This window comes from Penicillium verhagenii (assembly GCF_028828195.1).
Source record: "Penicillium verhagenii strain IBT 33310 chromosome Unknown utg000009l_segment0_segment0, whole genome shotgun sequence".
NCBI lineage: Eukaryota > Fungi > Ascomycota > Eurotiomycetes > Eurotiales > Aspergillaceae > Penicillium > Penicillium verhagenii.
In genome coordinates, this window is record NW_026643173.1 from 1,821,568 (window position 1) to 1,837,434 (window position 15,867).

At 49.1% G+C, this 15,867-nt stretch overlaps 4 protein-coding genes across 4 annotated transcripts; 2 read left to right on the forward strand and 2 right to left on the reverse strand.

Moving 5' to 3' along the window:
- On the forward strand, positions 1–1,288 carry N7466_009734 (forkhead box transcription factor; the record flags this gene model as incomplete). The annotated part of the gene is made up of 2 exons (XM_057169123.1): positions 1–465; positions 572–1,288. 2 exons carry the CDS (start codon positions 1–3, stop codon positions 1,286–1,288), a joined length of 1,182 nt encoding a protein of 393 aa, XP_057017829.1.
- A 3,109-nt stretch (positions 1,289–4,397) lies between these two features.
- Positions 4,398–4,619, reverse strand: N7466_009735 (uncharacterized protein; the record flags this gene model as incomplete). The annotated part of the gene is made up of 1 exon (XM_057169124.1): positions 4,398–4,619. The coding sequence occupies one exon, from the start codon at positions 4,617–4,619 to the stop codon at positions 4,398–4,400; it is 222 nt and encodes a 73-aa protein (XP_057017830.1).
- Positions 4,620–7,277: 2,658 nt separating this feature from the next.
- Positions 7,278–8,054, reverse strand: N7466_009736 (60S ribosomal protein eL34; the record flags this gene model as incomplete). The annotated part of the gene is made up of 4 exons (XM_057169125.1): positions 7,278–7,466; positions 7,693–7,816; positions 7,947–7,960; positions 8,031–8,054. The coding sequence occupies 4 exons, from the start codon at positions 8,052–8,054 to the stop codon at positions 7,278–7,280; spliced, it is 351 nt and encodes a 116-aa protein (XP_057017831.1).
- Positions 8,055–8,478: 424 nt separating this feature from the next.
- prp8 (U4/U6-U5 snRNP complex subunit PRP8) lies at positions 8,479–15,740 on the forward strand (the record flags this gene model as incomplete). The annotated part of the gene is made up of 2 exons (XM_057169126.1): positions 8,479–13,062; positions 13,266–15,740. 2 exons carry the CDS (start codon positions 8,479–8,481, stop codon positions 15,738–15,740), a joined length of 7,059 nt encoding a protein of 2,352 aa, XP_057017832.1.
- Between the last annotated feature and the right edge of the window lie 127 nt (positions 15,741–15,867).

The following is a 15,867-nucleotide window of genomic DNA, read 5'->3' on the forward strand; positions in this document are numbered from 1 at the left end:
ATGTGGATGCATCAGGAGGAACCGCCACAGAGCTTCGTCTACCACCCAATGGACATGGAAAGTGCCATGAAAATGGAAGATTCCGAAGGCACTCTCCTTTCTATACCGACTGCCTCGCCATCTCCCATTTCAACCACTTCCACTCACCACTCCACATCTCACCGATCCATCTCTCATCATTCTTCCTCGCAATCTCCAACCAGCGTGCTTTCAAACTCCAACTCAAATCTGATCAACACTATGGTAGAAAACTTATCGCCAACAAACAGCTCCGGAGATAGCGAGGAGGACCACCCCACCGACCCTCCCTACTCGCAGCTAATCTACCAAGCCCTCAAAGAGACCACGGGCTACCGACTCCAACTCCAAGACATATACGCTTGGTTTGAGAAAAACACCAACAAAGGCAAAGATCAAGGAAAAGGATGGCAAAACAGCATCCGGCATAATCTTTCCATGAACGCCGTAAGTACCCACTATACCTCCACTCCCCTAATTCTAGTTTAATTAAAATCCTCCCCCCATAAAATCCATCAAAAGCTAACCAATGGTATTTTATTAAACCCAACAGGGATTTGAAGCTATCAGAAGTGATTCCCCCGGCGGCAAAAGGACCGTGAACTATTGGAGCCTAACCGCCCAAGCCATTTCCAAGGGCCGGGTAGAATCCACAACCCGGTATCGACGACCAAACCCGAAAAGGAGCGCAAATTCCGATCTTCCCACGCCCCGCCGCAACGGTCACGGAGTATGCCAGCGGGGCAGTGTAAAATTACAAAAAACCTGGGAAGAGAACCAGTCCCGCCAACAAGCTAAGCATCACCACCATCGCCACCACGACAAACGCGACGAGAAGGCCAAGCACCATGATAAACACCGCCCAACTACTACTACCACCACCACCACCACCACCAACACCGCAGTATCAGAAGCATCACACCAACAGCCTCAGCACCAACACTCCCCGTCCTCGTTGGACGACGGGCTGATTTCCCAACATTCACAGCAGCAGGGGGGTGGCCAACAATCGCCTTACCATCAGCTGTCTCCCGGGGCACCGGTTCCCCAGATCTACCCTCGTGCCTTTGATTACGATGCTGTGGTTGGCTGTACGGCGGCTTCCCATGAGAACAGCCCGATGTTTTCTGATAGCACGCCGGGCTGGGAACCAATGAGGATGGGCGATTATGAGTGGTGTTACGCCCCGAATAATGGGGCGGGCGATGGGTCTGGGGACCAATCGAGTCTCTATGGACATGGGCATGTAAAGGAAGAAAGGTGGGGATGAAAAAGGCCCAAAAAGGGCCCAAAAAGGGGGAGAGGAGGGGCGGGGGGAACTAGGAAATTGTGAAGCGCAGCTGATATGCATATGTTTTTCCTCATTCCATTCTTTGTTTTGGGATTTGTGTCGGTATTGTTGGTTTTTTTGTTGGTTTTTATTTAATTTGTATCGTTCTTGTTTTATTTTTTTTCTCTTTTCTACTTTCTACTTTCTATTTTCTACTTTTGTTCGTCTTACGGAGTACTCTTGGAGTTCGTACTCGGGAGTCTCTTCTTTCCAAGGTTATTCTTTTCTTTTCTTCTTGCTTACTGGATCTATTATTGGCCCTCGAATAAAATAGAGAGGCATCCATGTTGTCTTATTTGCTGCATTGGGATCGGGGAAAGGGAAAAAATGGTGTTAAAAAGGAGGTGTCATCGCTTTGCCGATCAACTATGAGTTATTTCATTTTCCTTGATTCTAAATCTACTGGCTTTTTTATTATTAGTCTTTTTTTTTTTTTGCTTTTTGCTTTAATATTTTCCATCTCTTCCTCGTGTACTATTCTAAGCTTCATCACTATGTAGGTTCTTGCGAGTATGCCAAGTCCCTATACGTGTAAGTTTTGTAGATACAGTTTCCGGCCCCGGCTTTTCCCCCGAGATCTGGGAGGCGTTATTTTGTTCCGCTACACAGTAAAGAACACGGAGAAAAATACAGATTACAGGTTACAGGTTACACCGCCATGTATACATGAACAGTACATGGCGACCTGGGTAGGGGGGTGATAGATAGCGTGGCGGAATCGAATCGGTGTAGTGGTGTAGTACCTCAAAGGTACAATGCATTATGATGGCATCAATAGCGAGATTTTCCCTTGCTGCAATCCCTGCCAGGAGAAAGAAAGAGGACAGAGAAAGAGAGATCTGTAATGCAAATGCCGTGGGGCCCGGCATATTGGCCAAAACAGGAAACAGAGGCTTTGAAGAAGCGGCATATAGCGACTGCTACTTACCAATAAGAACGGAGAGCTTATAAGATACTCCATACGGGGTACAGGGTGGAGTGGACTTGCAAGTTGTCGACACAAGCAAGTGATAGATCAACTTATATCGGGATGTGCAGTGAAGTGTGGTGCAAACCCCGTCAGACGGTGTACTGTAGATCCTCAGCATCCCAGTGGCAAGAGCAAGTTGAAGAAATTCCAAGTCGGCTATTGTCGCCCCTGGCCACCCGTTTACAGTAAGTGCTCCAGTATAAGAGGTTCTGTTCTATTTTCCACTAGTCCAGCCCATGACTCGCTAGGTAATTACTCCGCGAGAAGCGCAGCGCAATACTAATACCACCCGGAGCTGTATTTCCGCGAGATCTGCCCGCCCCGTGTACAGTAAGCCCTGGAGCCAGGGCCATCGTATCGAGATTACCGAGATCGGGGAGAGAAGGGGGGAGGGGGGCAAAAGTGGGACGGTGCGGGCGGGATGATCATTTAGGTGCAGCCGGGCCTCGGCAAGACATGTCTGCGTCACCCCGTGGCAGGTCATGGACAGCTGCATGTAGGTGAATAGAATGTTCTCACGAATGAATGCGTGGATATAAGCGGCTGAATAGGATTGGACTGGATTGTTACGAATGGTCAGACAGGAAAACGTCGATCGAACGAAGGCGAGATCTGTGCTCTGGTCTGTACTATTCTGTGCTCCGTACCACGCCCCGAGTCATGTCGCAGGCGAAGCGAAGCGCAGCTCGCTCCCCAATGACCAAGATCGACAAAAGGGGAAAACGGGAAAAGGGAAAAAGGAAAAAAAAAAAGTGATAAACAAAGGGCGTCCAGGATCTACGGTACTTAGGCGTGCTCGGTATAAAAAAACCGGAGCGCACGCCGGGTAATGTCCGGATACGAGAGGCTCATGGCACCGATCGAATCGCATCACATCTAATCGACGAATCGGAGATTGGACTGGATCTACTAGTGTCTGCCTTGTCTCGAGGGCAACCCAGTCGGTAGCACGAGGCCCTGGTTGGGATTGGCTTATCGTAACCCCCACTGTATTCCTCTGTTTCTCGCTCTCACTTTCTTTTTTCTTTTTTTCTTTTTTCGTTACCTCCGTATGCTTCTTTGGGGTGCATTGTGTTTCTGACTTGGTACTTCTGATACCTCCGCGGGAATCTACGGGTATCTGTTCCCGGTCCAAGCGGGCTAGAGCTGCATGGCCGTTCACAAAACGCCCAGACGTTTTCGTGTGGCCATGGACCATAGCCCATGGGCCGTCCCGTCCCTTACAATAGGTATGTGGAGTGTGCGTGCTCCGTGGTCGATCCTTTTTATTTAATATATATGAAAAATTGTGGTTGGTCGGGGCTTGATGCGCGTGCGTCTTATATTGATTAAAATATATGAACATATGGCATGACTTTCTCTGTCTACCTAGCACTTGAGGATGTACACCAGCGAGCACTGAGTATACCTCGGTATACCTCGGCAAAGATCAAGTACTCCATACCTAGGAGGTACTATATCCAGATGTCGCAATTTCATGACGGCACTTTTTCTCCACTTAGTAGGATCTACTAGGTACTAGTCAACATTGAAGATCTTTTTTTAGGTGTTGTCCCGTGCCTTTCCAGCAACGGCATTGGACACAAAGTTATTATTCCAAATAATTTAACGGCCTATAAACACTATTCTCTTTCATCGTCCCGTCTCAGCAAAGATCATCGACCTAGCCTAGATCCAACCCGGGTACTTCCAAGCTTGATTTGATATCGCGGCAGATTTGAAAATCCCAGCAGGTCGGTACATTGACGGCGATTTGGACAAACTAGGTTGTTGCTAGCGAACTGAATCTAAACGACGCAACGGAACCTGATTTACATAAAAAAATCGAGTTTTTCCCGGCACAAAATTCTAACCTGTCAGGTTGATTTGACAGCCACGCTTATTCAAGAGCTGCATTATGCATGGGTTAGGCGAAAGGGCTAGTAAGCCTAAAACAAAAGCAAAAAACAAGAACTGTATGACAGATCGCTGCATGGATCCTGGATCTTCGGCTCTATCCGCACCTAATCTACCTTTTTTTTTTTCTTTCTTTGCTTTTTCTACTTTTTTGTTTTTGCTTTTTCCGGTCTTTTTTTTTTTTTACTTAGTTTTCTCTTGCTCTGGAGTTTGTTGTCGATCTGTATCGGAGTATTCTGTAAACCCGTGACCATGGCGGTGGCGATCCCCATCAATCGTGAATCGTAAATCGTAAATCGCAAATCGCAAATCGCAAATCGCAAATCGCAAATCCCGAACCAAGATTTCATTTTCATTCCAAGATTGCGTCTGCGCCTGCGCACACTCATCACATAGCTCCCACATTTTCTGATTGGCATGGTTGGCAGTTAGCTTTCATGCAGGGGCCAGTCGTTCGGTCTCAATAGCTCGTGTTTATCAAAGATAGTCCCGATAGTTCGAATGTTGACGCGAGCCCTCTCCACTTACTAACGCGAAAGAATCGTGGTGCATTCATCAAGACCCTCATGTCACGGGTTAGTTTCCAATCGGGGGACATCCACGCGTGACGCCGTTGACATCCACCCGGGCATAGATGTATCGACTTTCACTAGTACTGGATTTGCGAGGCGGAAAAATGGAGACTGCAGTTTTAACGGCGGTTAAGGCCGGGGAGAAAGAAAGGGTAAAAAAAAAAAACAAAAAAGTCAATTCCAATATTAGCGTCTTTTTTTGAAGGGAAAATAAGATTAGACAAATCAATAGTAACATGACGGGCAGGTTCGACCTTGACATCGGCCTCATGGCACCCGGGCGACTGGGCTTTCGCCCCCATTTTCTTAGCCCTGCAGCTGATCTGGGTGGGCCCCAACTGGTCATACATGTAGCATCTGCAGCCGAGAGCGTACTTTTGTCAGAGACTCCTGCCTATTTGGGAATGGGCATGAGATCAGAATCTACCATCGATTAGGTGCATGAATCACCTACGCGGCTTTGTTGCTTTTTCGGAAGACTTTTTTTTTTTTCTTTTCTTTTTTTCTTTTCTTTTTTTCTTTTCTTTTTTTCTTTCCTTTTCCTTTTTGCCTCTACTTACTCCGTACATGACATCTGCACGTGTAGACTCGTTCAATGTCAGGTGTGGGTGTGGGTGTGCCTAGGTGCATGTCTGCAGTTGGCTAGTGATTTTTGACACCTGCGCACGTCAAATGGTTCGTCGGAAGCTCAGCTCTGCACCGGGTGTCGAAGACTCGAAATGGGTATTGTACACATCATAAAGTTCACCCGAGGCCTCGGGAGATCCCACCGAAGCTGGCGAACGCACTGCAAACCATCGTCTTCATATATATCCACTTGCCTAGCTAGGTCGGCAGCATTGTGCTAAGTTGTGTGAAGCACTAGTTGGTTTCTTCAGACGCAGCTAGACGGTTGACGTCGACCTCGTGCGTGCTTCTTTCTACACATCAATTTCCATCCCAAGGCATTGGTGGGCCTTTTCAAGCCTGCACTGCACCCATGTGGGCTCCCGCCCCCCGGGGCCGAGATGAAGATTACGAGTAGAGCCACCGCAACAAGGCCGCTTGTATGGTGTGTATTTTGAGTACATTCGAAAACATTGAAGAAAACAAAACAAGCAAAGAATAGAAAAAGGTATCCGGAAACAAATGGCGGTAGCATTAGATTGCTGCGAAATGAGGTCACGACATGTGAGTTGCCATGCCTTACTGCCCAAGCCAAGGTAGTAGTATGTACTCAAGCTGACTAGTTAAGTAGTATCAATTGATTATCACCTCCCCGGGCGGCCCCAACAGGTTCAACAACCGCTTAAAAGAGCCACTCACCAGATGTACCCAAAACACAGGGGACACACAAAGCGCCACGTAGCAAAAGGGGAAAATAGAATAAGCGATGTTTCAGGGGCGATGGAGATCCCACGTAGGACCCGTGGACCTCTCATTGACGATTCCGAGCGCGGTCGAAACATAACTAAGCTAGGTTTCTGCAAGCTGCAGTCGAGATAGAAACCTGCAGATACGTCTGCCGACACAGGAGTGCTGGATTAGACAATTCAATGTATGAGATTTCGTCAGTATGAGTATGTGGATGTATGTACCTACATATCCGTACCTATACAGCATAATCCACCCCCTGCCTATATCAAACACTATTATAGGAGAGAAAAACTAGTTTCCTTCTCTTCCCCGGTTGGTTGACTACCTGGGACAATCTATACTTTCTGGTCTATCTGGCCTATCATGTATAGTGCTCGTGGGGGCCTGGCGACGACATGTATGACGCTGTCCGATGACATGGATTGTTTTCTTGTCTACGCAACATGCGGTGTAATGGTGTAGGCTAATTAGGAAAGAGTGATGTCGGGAGGGGGTCTTGTGCTTGGTGATTGACGTGGTCGGAGGCGTTAGCTAGCTTTTGTATTTGGCACATGGCTGGAACGAGGGTCTAGACTTGGGACGAATCTAACATCTGCAAGACTATCGGTGACGAGATGCGGCTCCTTCGTAGATTCGAAGTTTGCTGATTGAAGCGGTGTGTTCGATTTTCATTGTTGAGCGGTTGCAGCGTTTGGGCGAAATTGCTAGTTGTCATAATACCAAGGTCCAGGGGGATTCGGATTCAGATACGGGCTCTACGTCTTTCACAGGCAGGCGGCGCCCAAAGTGCGCCTCTCACATCCGGTCTATATCAGTCAAGACTGAGTGCCCCTGCAAAGTAATATCGCGGGAGGGTCTTTGACGGTCCAGAACGCAAAAGAATGAAATGGCAAAAAAAAGAGGTCGAGCAGACATGTGCCCAGGGCCAGAGAAAATTTGGGAACGAACGCATTGTGGGAATCAACTCATGAAGGTAATAATTTGGGTTTCATTTGCATAGCCACGACCCAGTCCTGGACTCGTGAACTAGCGGTTCTTGTCCATCGTTTTAGATTCTAAGAGAACCGTTCCCAACCATTTTTTCCGTAACGTCCGCTCTCCAAAAAAGACCAACACCGACGAAAATGGACTTTGCTTAGCGCTTGGCGGCCTTCTCCTGGGACTCCTTGAGGACCTTCTTGACGATCTTCTGCTCCTCAATCAGGAAGGCACGGACAATGCGGTCCTTGACGCAACCAGCGCAACGAGAGCCACCGTAGGCACGGCTGACGTTCTTCTTGGGGCGGGAGATAGTGGCGTACTCGCGGGGGCGGAGAGCGGGGACCTAATTTCACATATTTTGTCAGTCGCTTCGATTTCATCGGAGAAAAGATTGGCGATGTAGATTTTGTGCGAATTGTTGGCGGGAAGCGTAGTGGGATCTTTTCTTTTGTCGAGATTTCGAGAGGGGGTGCCTTTTCCGTCGGTCCACCCATATCCACCCACAACGCACAACACGACGCAAAATTCCACATGCCGAGATTGAAAAAAAAATTCGAGGAGTTACTCACACCGGGGAGCTTGATGCCACAGTCACCGCACTTGGGAGCAGTACCCTTCTTCTTGAGGTGAAGGTAACGGAGCTCACCACCGGGGGTCTTGATGATGCGCACCTTGTTGGACCGCGTGTTGTACCTATCGGGGGAGAAATCGTCAATAAATCGTTCCAGTTTGTTGTAGCCAGTCGGTCCTCATCGTATCCAGTGTCGAATTGGGCGTTGAGAGAGTCTTGTGCGTGGGAAGGGAATTTTTTTCATGAACGTACGGGTTCCGGCGGCGCTGAAAGTTGAAAAAATCGAAATCAGTATTTTCGCCAATAAATCACAGGTATAGATTCATAAAAACTCACGTATTGCAGTCTGTTGTTCACCATTTTGACTGTATTGAACCTCGGTGGTCAAGAAGGCGTTGGTCGTCGTCGGGTTGTGAACGGTAAAATGTTCGAGTTGGACGGGTTTGTGTGGGTTTCGCTCTAGCGCAGATTTGGCGAGGCCACGCTAACCCCGATCGGGACTAGTGCGTTATGGAGCCGCCACCGGAAAGTTCCAAGTTCGAAAGGAGCATCTCAGCAAAGTGAGAGCAGTGAGAGACGACCATTGGTGTACCTTCATCCCATACTCCTGGTCCGGTCGATTCTCTTTCTACGCGTTTTTGATCAATTCATTTTTCCATTCTCCTCAGTTTCAGCGTTCTTTTCCCCCCGACTGCCCATGATCGCCGACGTGATTTGACGCGACTTCTTGACCCCAACTCACGTATTAGGGAGGGTGGAAACCCCCCCATCAACATCCACAATCATGGCATCTTTGCCTCCTCCACCTCCTCCGGGATGGAGTGCAGCACCTTCATCATTGCCGATGGCGCCGCCGCCGCCTGGATACCAGCCACCTGCCGACCCCAATGTCGCAAAGTTTGCGCAGAAAAAGCATGAATGGCTCCGAACACAACGCAGTCGTTTCGGCGAGAAGCGCAAGGGAGGATTTGTCGAGACTCAAAAGGCTGATATGCCCCCGGAGCATTTGCGAAAGATCGTGAAGGATATCGGCGATGTGTCACAAAGAAAATTTACCAATGAAAAGCGGAGCTATCTGGGCGCGTTGAAGTTTATGCCTCACGCCGTAATGAAGCTATTGGAGAACATGCCGATGCCATGGGAATCTGCAAGGGAAGTTAAAGTACTTTATCATGTTAATGGTTGTTTGACTTTGGTCAATGAGACCCCGCGTGTCATTGAGCCGGTCTTCCACGCCCAGTGGGCCACCATGTGGATGTGTATGCGTCGTGAGAAGAGTGATCGTCGACACTTCAAGCGAATGCGCTTCCCCCCCTTCGATGATGAGGAGCCGCCTCTTTCGTGGTCCGAGAACATTGAAGATGTCGAGCCTCTGGAGCCAATTCAGATGGAGCTTGATGAAGAGGAAGATGCCGCAGTCTACGAATGGCTTTACGACCACCGACCCCTCCTAGATACCCCCCATGTTAATGGACCGAGCTATAAAGACTGGAATTTGTCATTGCCACAGATGGCGACTCTCCACCGTCTGAGTCACCAGCTTCTCAGTGATGTGGTGGATCAGAACTACCACCACATGTTCGACCTGAACAGCTTCTTCACAGCAAAGGCCCTCAACGTCGCCATTCCCGGTGGACCCCGCTTCGAGCCCTTGTATAAGGACATCGATCCGAACGACGAGGACTTTAGCGAGTTTAACGCCATCGATCGCATCATTTTCCGCGCCCCCATCCGAACCGAGTACCGTGTCACCTTCCCCTTCTTGTATAATACCCTTCCCCGGAGTGTCAAGGTCGCCTGGTACTCTCACCCCCAGGTTGTCTATGTTCGCACCGAGGACCCCAATCTCCCCGCTTTCTACTTCGACCCTGTCATTAATCCCATTTCCTCCCGCTCCGTCGCCCCGAAGAACATCACCATCAGCCACGAGGATGAGATTTTCGGCGAGGGCAACAACGATGACGATTTTGAGCTTCCTGGAGAAGTCGAGCCTTTCTTCGAGGATGAGGAGCTCTATACGTCAGAGACCGCATCCGCTATCGCTTTGTGGTGGGCCCCTCATCCATTCGATAAGCGATCTGGAAAGATGGTTCGTGCTCAGGATGTGCCGCTTGTGAAGCAGTGGTACCTGGAGCACTGCCCACAAGGCCAGCCCGTCAAGGTCCGCGTCTCTTACCAAAAGCTGCTTAAGACCTATGTTCTCAATGAGTTGCACAAGAGTACACCCAAGGCCCAGAGCAAACAGAATCTGCTGAAGACTCTTAAGACCACAAAATTCTTCCAGCAGACGACCATCGATTGGGTTGAGGCTGGTTTGCAGGTTTGTCGTCAAGGTTTCAACATGCTTAACTTGTTGATTCACCGCAAGAACTTGACCTACCTGCACTTGGATTACAACTTCAACCTGAAGCCTGTGAAGACCTTGACAACCAAGGAGCGTAAGAAGTCTCGCTTCGGTAACGCTTTCCACTTGATGAGAGAAATTCTTCGCCTTACGAAGTTGATCGTCGACGCTCAAGTCCAGTACCGCCTGGGTAACATCGACGCCTTCCAGCTTGCTGACGGTATTTTATATGCCTTCAACCATGTTGGTCAGTTGACCGGTATGTACCGTTACAAGTATAAGCTTATGCACCAGATCCGTTCCTGCAAGGATTTGAAGCATTTGATCTACTACCGGTTCAACTCTGGTCCTGTCGGCAAAGGACCAGGTTGTGGTTTCTGGGCCCCAGCTTGGCGAGTTTGGTTGTTCTTCATGCGCGGTATTATTCCCCTCCTTGAGAGATGGCTTGGAAACTTGCTGTCTCGTCAATTTGAGGGTCGTCACAGCAAGGGCGTTGCCAAGACTGTCACCAAGCAGCGTGTGGAGTCTCATTTCGATTTGGAGCTACGTGCTTCCGTCATGGCCGATCTTATGGACATGATGCCCGAGGGTATCAAGCAGAACAAGGTCAATGTTGTTCTACAGCATTTGTCCGAGGCTTGGAGATGTTGGAAGAGTAACATTCCTTGGAAGGTTCCTGGTCTACCTGCTCCTATTGAGAACATTATTCTACGATATGTGAAGAGCAAGGCTGATTGGTGGATTTCTGTTGCTCACTACAACCGTGAGAGAATTCGTCGGGGTGCCACTGTTGATAAGACCGTGGCAAAGAAGAACTTGGGTCGTCTGACTCGTCTCTGGCTCAAGTCTGAGCAGGAGCGTCAGCATAACTACCTGAAGGACGGTCCTTACGTTTCTTCTGAGGAGGCTGTGGCTATCTACACAACAATGGTTCACTGGCTGGAGTCACGCAAGTTCTCTCCTATTCCCTTCCCCAGTGTGTCGTATAAGCATGACACCAAAATTCTCATCCTGGCCCTTGAGCGACTCCGCGAGTCCTACTCCGTGAAGGGCAGACTCAACCAAAGTCAGCGTGAGGAACTTGCCCTGATCGAGCAAGCTTACGACTCCCCTGGTACTACTTTGGCTAGAATCAAGCGTTTCCTTTTGACCCAGCGAGCCTTCAAGGAGGTTGGCATTGACATGAACGATAACTACAACAACATTAATCCCGTCTACGATATCGAGCCCATCGAGAAGATCACCGACGCCTATCTGGACCAGTACCTGTGGTACCAAGCAGAGCAGCGTCACTTGTTCCCCGCTTGGATCAAGCCTTCTGATTCCGAGGTGCCACCCCTTTTGACCTACAAGTGGACCCAAGGTATCAACAACTTGTCCAATGTTTGGGAGACTGCCGAGGGCGAGACCAACGTTATGATTGAGACCGATTTGGCGAAGGTCTACGAGAAGATGGATCTTACCCTGTTGAACCGCATGCTTCGTCTGATTATGGACCACAACTTGGCTGATTACATTACTTCCAAGAATAACGTCCAGCTCAGCTACAAAGATATGAATCACACCAACAGCTACGGTTTGATCCGTGGTCTTCAGTTCTCTGGTTTCGTTTTCCAGTACTACGGTATGATGATCGATTTGCTGCTGCTCGGCCTGCAAAGAGCCAGCGAAATGGCTGGTCCCCCTGCTAGCCCCAACGACTTCCTGCAGTTCCGTGACCGGGCCACCGAGACAAGACACCCCATCCGTCTTTACACTCGTTACGTCGATAAGATCTGGGTCTTCTTCCGTTTCAAGGCAGACGAGTCTCGCGATCTGATTCAACGTTTCCTGACTGAGAACCCCGATCCCAACTTTGAGAACGTCATTGGCTACAAGAACAAGAAGTGCTGGCCGCGTGACTGTCGAATGCGTTTGATGCGTCACGATGTCAACCTTGGACGTGCTGTTTTCTGGGATCTGAAGAACCGTCTTCCTCGCTCCATTACAACCATTGAATGGGATGACACATTTGCCAGCGTGTACAGCAAGGACAACCCCAATCTGCTCTTCTCTATGAGTGGATTTGAAGTCCGAATTCTCCCCAAGATTCGAAACCAGAATGAGGAATTCTCCGTCAAGGATAGTGTTTGGTCTCTCGTTGACAACTCTACCAAGGAGCGCACTGCACACGCTTTCCTTCAAGTCACCGAGGAAGATATCCAGAAGTTCAACAACCGCATTCGTCAGATTCTGATGTCCTCTGGATCGACCACCTTCACCAAGATCGCCAACAAGTGGAACACAGCTCTCATTGCCCTCTTCACCTACTACCGTGAGGCTGCAGTGTCCACTGTCAACCTGCTTGATACCATTGTCAAGTGTGAGACTAAGATTCAGACCCGTGTCAAGATTGGTCTGAATTCCAAGATGCCGTCTCGTTTCCCGCCGGCTGTGTTCTACACTCCCAAGGAACTTGGTGGTCTCGGTATGATCTCAGGATCCCACATTCTCATCCCCACCAGTGACAAGCGTTGGTCAAAGCAGACCGACACCGGAATTACCCATTTCCGAGCGGGTATGTCGCATGACGAGGAGACGCTCATTCCTAACATCTTCCGTTACATTATTCCTTGGGAAGCCGAGTTCATTGATTCTCAGCGTGTATGGATGGAGTACTCTCAGAAGCGTATGGAAGCGCAGCAGCAAAACCGCCGCCTCACTTTGGAGGATCTCGAGGACAGCTGGGACCGTGGTCTTCCGCGTATCAACACCCTCTTCCAGAAGGATCGCAGCACCCTCAGCTTCGACAAGGGATTCCGTCTTCGTGCCGAGTTCAAGCAGTACCAACTGATGAAGAGCAACCCATTCTGGTGGACTAGTCAAAGACACGATGGTAAACTTTGGAACCTCAACGCCTACCGAACCGATGTCATCCAGGCTTTGGGTGGTGTAGAAACCATTTTGGAACATACTCTGTTCAAGGCAACAGCTTTTCCATCCTGGGAGGGTCTATTCTGGGAGAGAGCATCCGGATTCGAAGAGGTTGGTTCAAATCATTCACATTCCTATTTTTCACGTTCTCATTCACGTTCCTATTCACGTTCCCATTCACAGTCTTGTTCATGACCCCATTCCCATACTCCGCCACGTGCACATCACATGACATATTATATAATCTGTGTCATGTGACGAACTTCATTCCCCACATGTTTGAACAGTCAGCTAATTAATATGTTTTTCTACAGTCGATGAAATTCAAGAAGCTGACCAACGCTCAACGTTCCGGTTTGAACCAAATTCCCAACCGTCGATTCACCCTCTGGTGGTCCCCCACCATCAACCGTGCCAATGTCTATGTTGGTTTCCAGGTCCAACTGGATCTGACTGGTATTTTCTTGCATGGTAAAATTCCAACTCTGAAGATCTCCTTGATCCAAATCTTCCGTGCCCATTTGTGGCAAAAGATTCACGAGTCCGTGGTCATGGATTTGTGTCAGGTGTTTGATCAAGAGTTGGAGCAACTTGGTATCGAGGCTGTTCAGAAGGAAACGATTCACCCTCGTAAATCGTACAAGATGAACAGTTCTTGCGCCGATATTCTTCTGTTTGCCACAAACAAATGGAATGTTACCCGGCCCTCTGTTCTATTTGACACCAAGGATGTCTATGAGCCCACGACCACCAACAAGTTCTGGCTTGACGTCCAGCTGAGATACGGTGACTACGATTCTCACGACATTGAACGTTACACTCGTGCCAAGTACCTCGATTACACGACCGACAGCATGAGTATCTACCCATCCGCGACTGGTCTCATGGTTGGTATCGATCTTGCCTACAACCTCTACTCTGCCTTTGGTTCATACTTCCCGGGTCTCAAGACTTTGATTCAACAGGCCATGGCTAAGGTCATGAAGGCCAACCCTGCCCTGTATGTCCTGCGTGAGCGTATTCGCAAGGGTTTGCAACTTTACGCCTCGGAGAGCAACCAGGAATTCCTGAACTCTCAGAACTACTCAGAGCTTTTCAGTCCCCAGATCCAGCTGTTCATTGATGACACTAATGTCTACCGTGTCACCATTCACAAGACCTTCGAAGGTAACTTGACCACGAAGCCTATCAATGGTGCCATTTTCATCTTCAACCCTCGAACTGGACAACTGTTCTTGAAGATTATTCATACCAGTGTCTGGGCCGGTCAGAAGCGTTTGGGACAATTGGCCAAGTGGAAGACCGCCGAAGAAGTTGCAGCTCTTATCCGTTCTCTTCCCGTGGAAGAGCAACCTAAGCAGCTCATTGTTACTCGCAAGGGTCTGCTCGATCCTCTCGAGGTTCATCTGCTTGACTTCCCCAACATTTCCATCCGTGCCTCCGAGCTTCAGCTGCCCTTCCAGGCTGCTATGAAGGTTGAGAAACTTGCCGATATGATCCTCCGGGCCACCGAGCCCCAGATGGTCCTCTTCAACCTGTATGATGAATGGTTGAAGTCCATCTCGCCATACACTGCCTTCTCTCGATTGATCCTGATCCTTCGTGCCCTCCACGTCAACATCGACAAGGCGAAGATCATCCTTCGACCCGACAAGAGCGTGATCACTCAAGAGCACCACATCTGGCCGTCTCTCTCCGATGAGGACTGGATCAAGGTCGAAGTGCAACTGCGTGATCTGATCCTGAACGATTACGGAAAGAAGAACAACGTGAATGTGCAGAGTCTGACCAGTAGTGAAGTGCGAGATATTATCCTGGGTATGGAGATTAGTGCGCCGTCTTTGCAACGACAGCAAGCAGCCGAGATCGAGAAGCAACAGGAGGAGGCGAAACAACTTACTGCTGTCACCACCAAGACTCAGAATGCTCGTGGCGAAGACATCATTGTCACCACCACTTCTCAGTATGAGCAACAGTCATTTGCCTCGAAGACCGAGTGGCGAACTCGCGCTATTGCGACCTCCAACTTGCGGACTCGATCGAACAACATCTACGTCTCGTCAGATGATGTTCGTGATGAGGGATTCACATACATTATGCCGAAGAACATTCTCAAGCGATTCATCACTATCGCGGATCTTCGGGTCCAAGTCACGGGATACCTATATGGTAGCTCCCCGGCAGATAATGATCAGGTCAAGGAGGTCCGTACTATTGTCATGGTTCCTCAGGTTGGAAACACTCGGGACGTTCAGTTGCCACACGAACTCCCTCAGCATGACTACCTCAACAGCCTGGAGCCGCTGGGTATCATCCACACAGTGTCTGGCAACGAACCACCTTACATGTCCGCGGCTGATGTCACACAACACGCTCGTCTCATGAATTCTCACCCATCGTGGGACAAGCGAACTGTGACGATGACCGTCTCTTTCACTCCTGGATCGGTCTCACTTGCCGCTTGGGGCCTCACACCCCAAGGTTATAAATGGGGTGCTGAGAACAAGGATATGACCTCTGATCAACCGCAAGGCTTTTCCACTGATATGGGAACCAAGTGTCAGCTATTGCTCAGTGACCGAGTGCGCGGCTACTTCTTGGTGCCCGAAGACAACCTTTGGAACTACAGTTTCATGGGTAGCTCCTTCGGCAGTGTTGAGAAGAGGCCGATTTATGTCAAGATTGACACCCCGTTGCGATTCTACGATGACCAACACCGTCCTTTGCATTTCCAGAACTTCGCCGAGTTGGAAGATATCTGGGTTGATAGGTCCGACAACTTTGAGTAAATGGATTTTTATTGGTGGGCGTTAACGATAAAAAGCCATGACCCCTGTTTTTGTGTCATCTGGGGGGCGTCTGTATTCTTATTGTATCTTTTTTTGTGTCTTTTATTTTTCTTTTCTATTTTTTTGT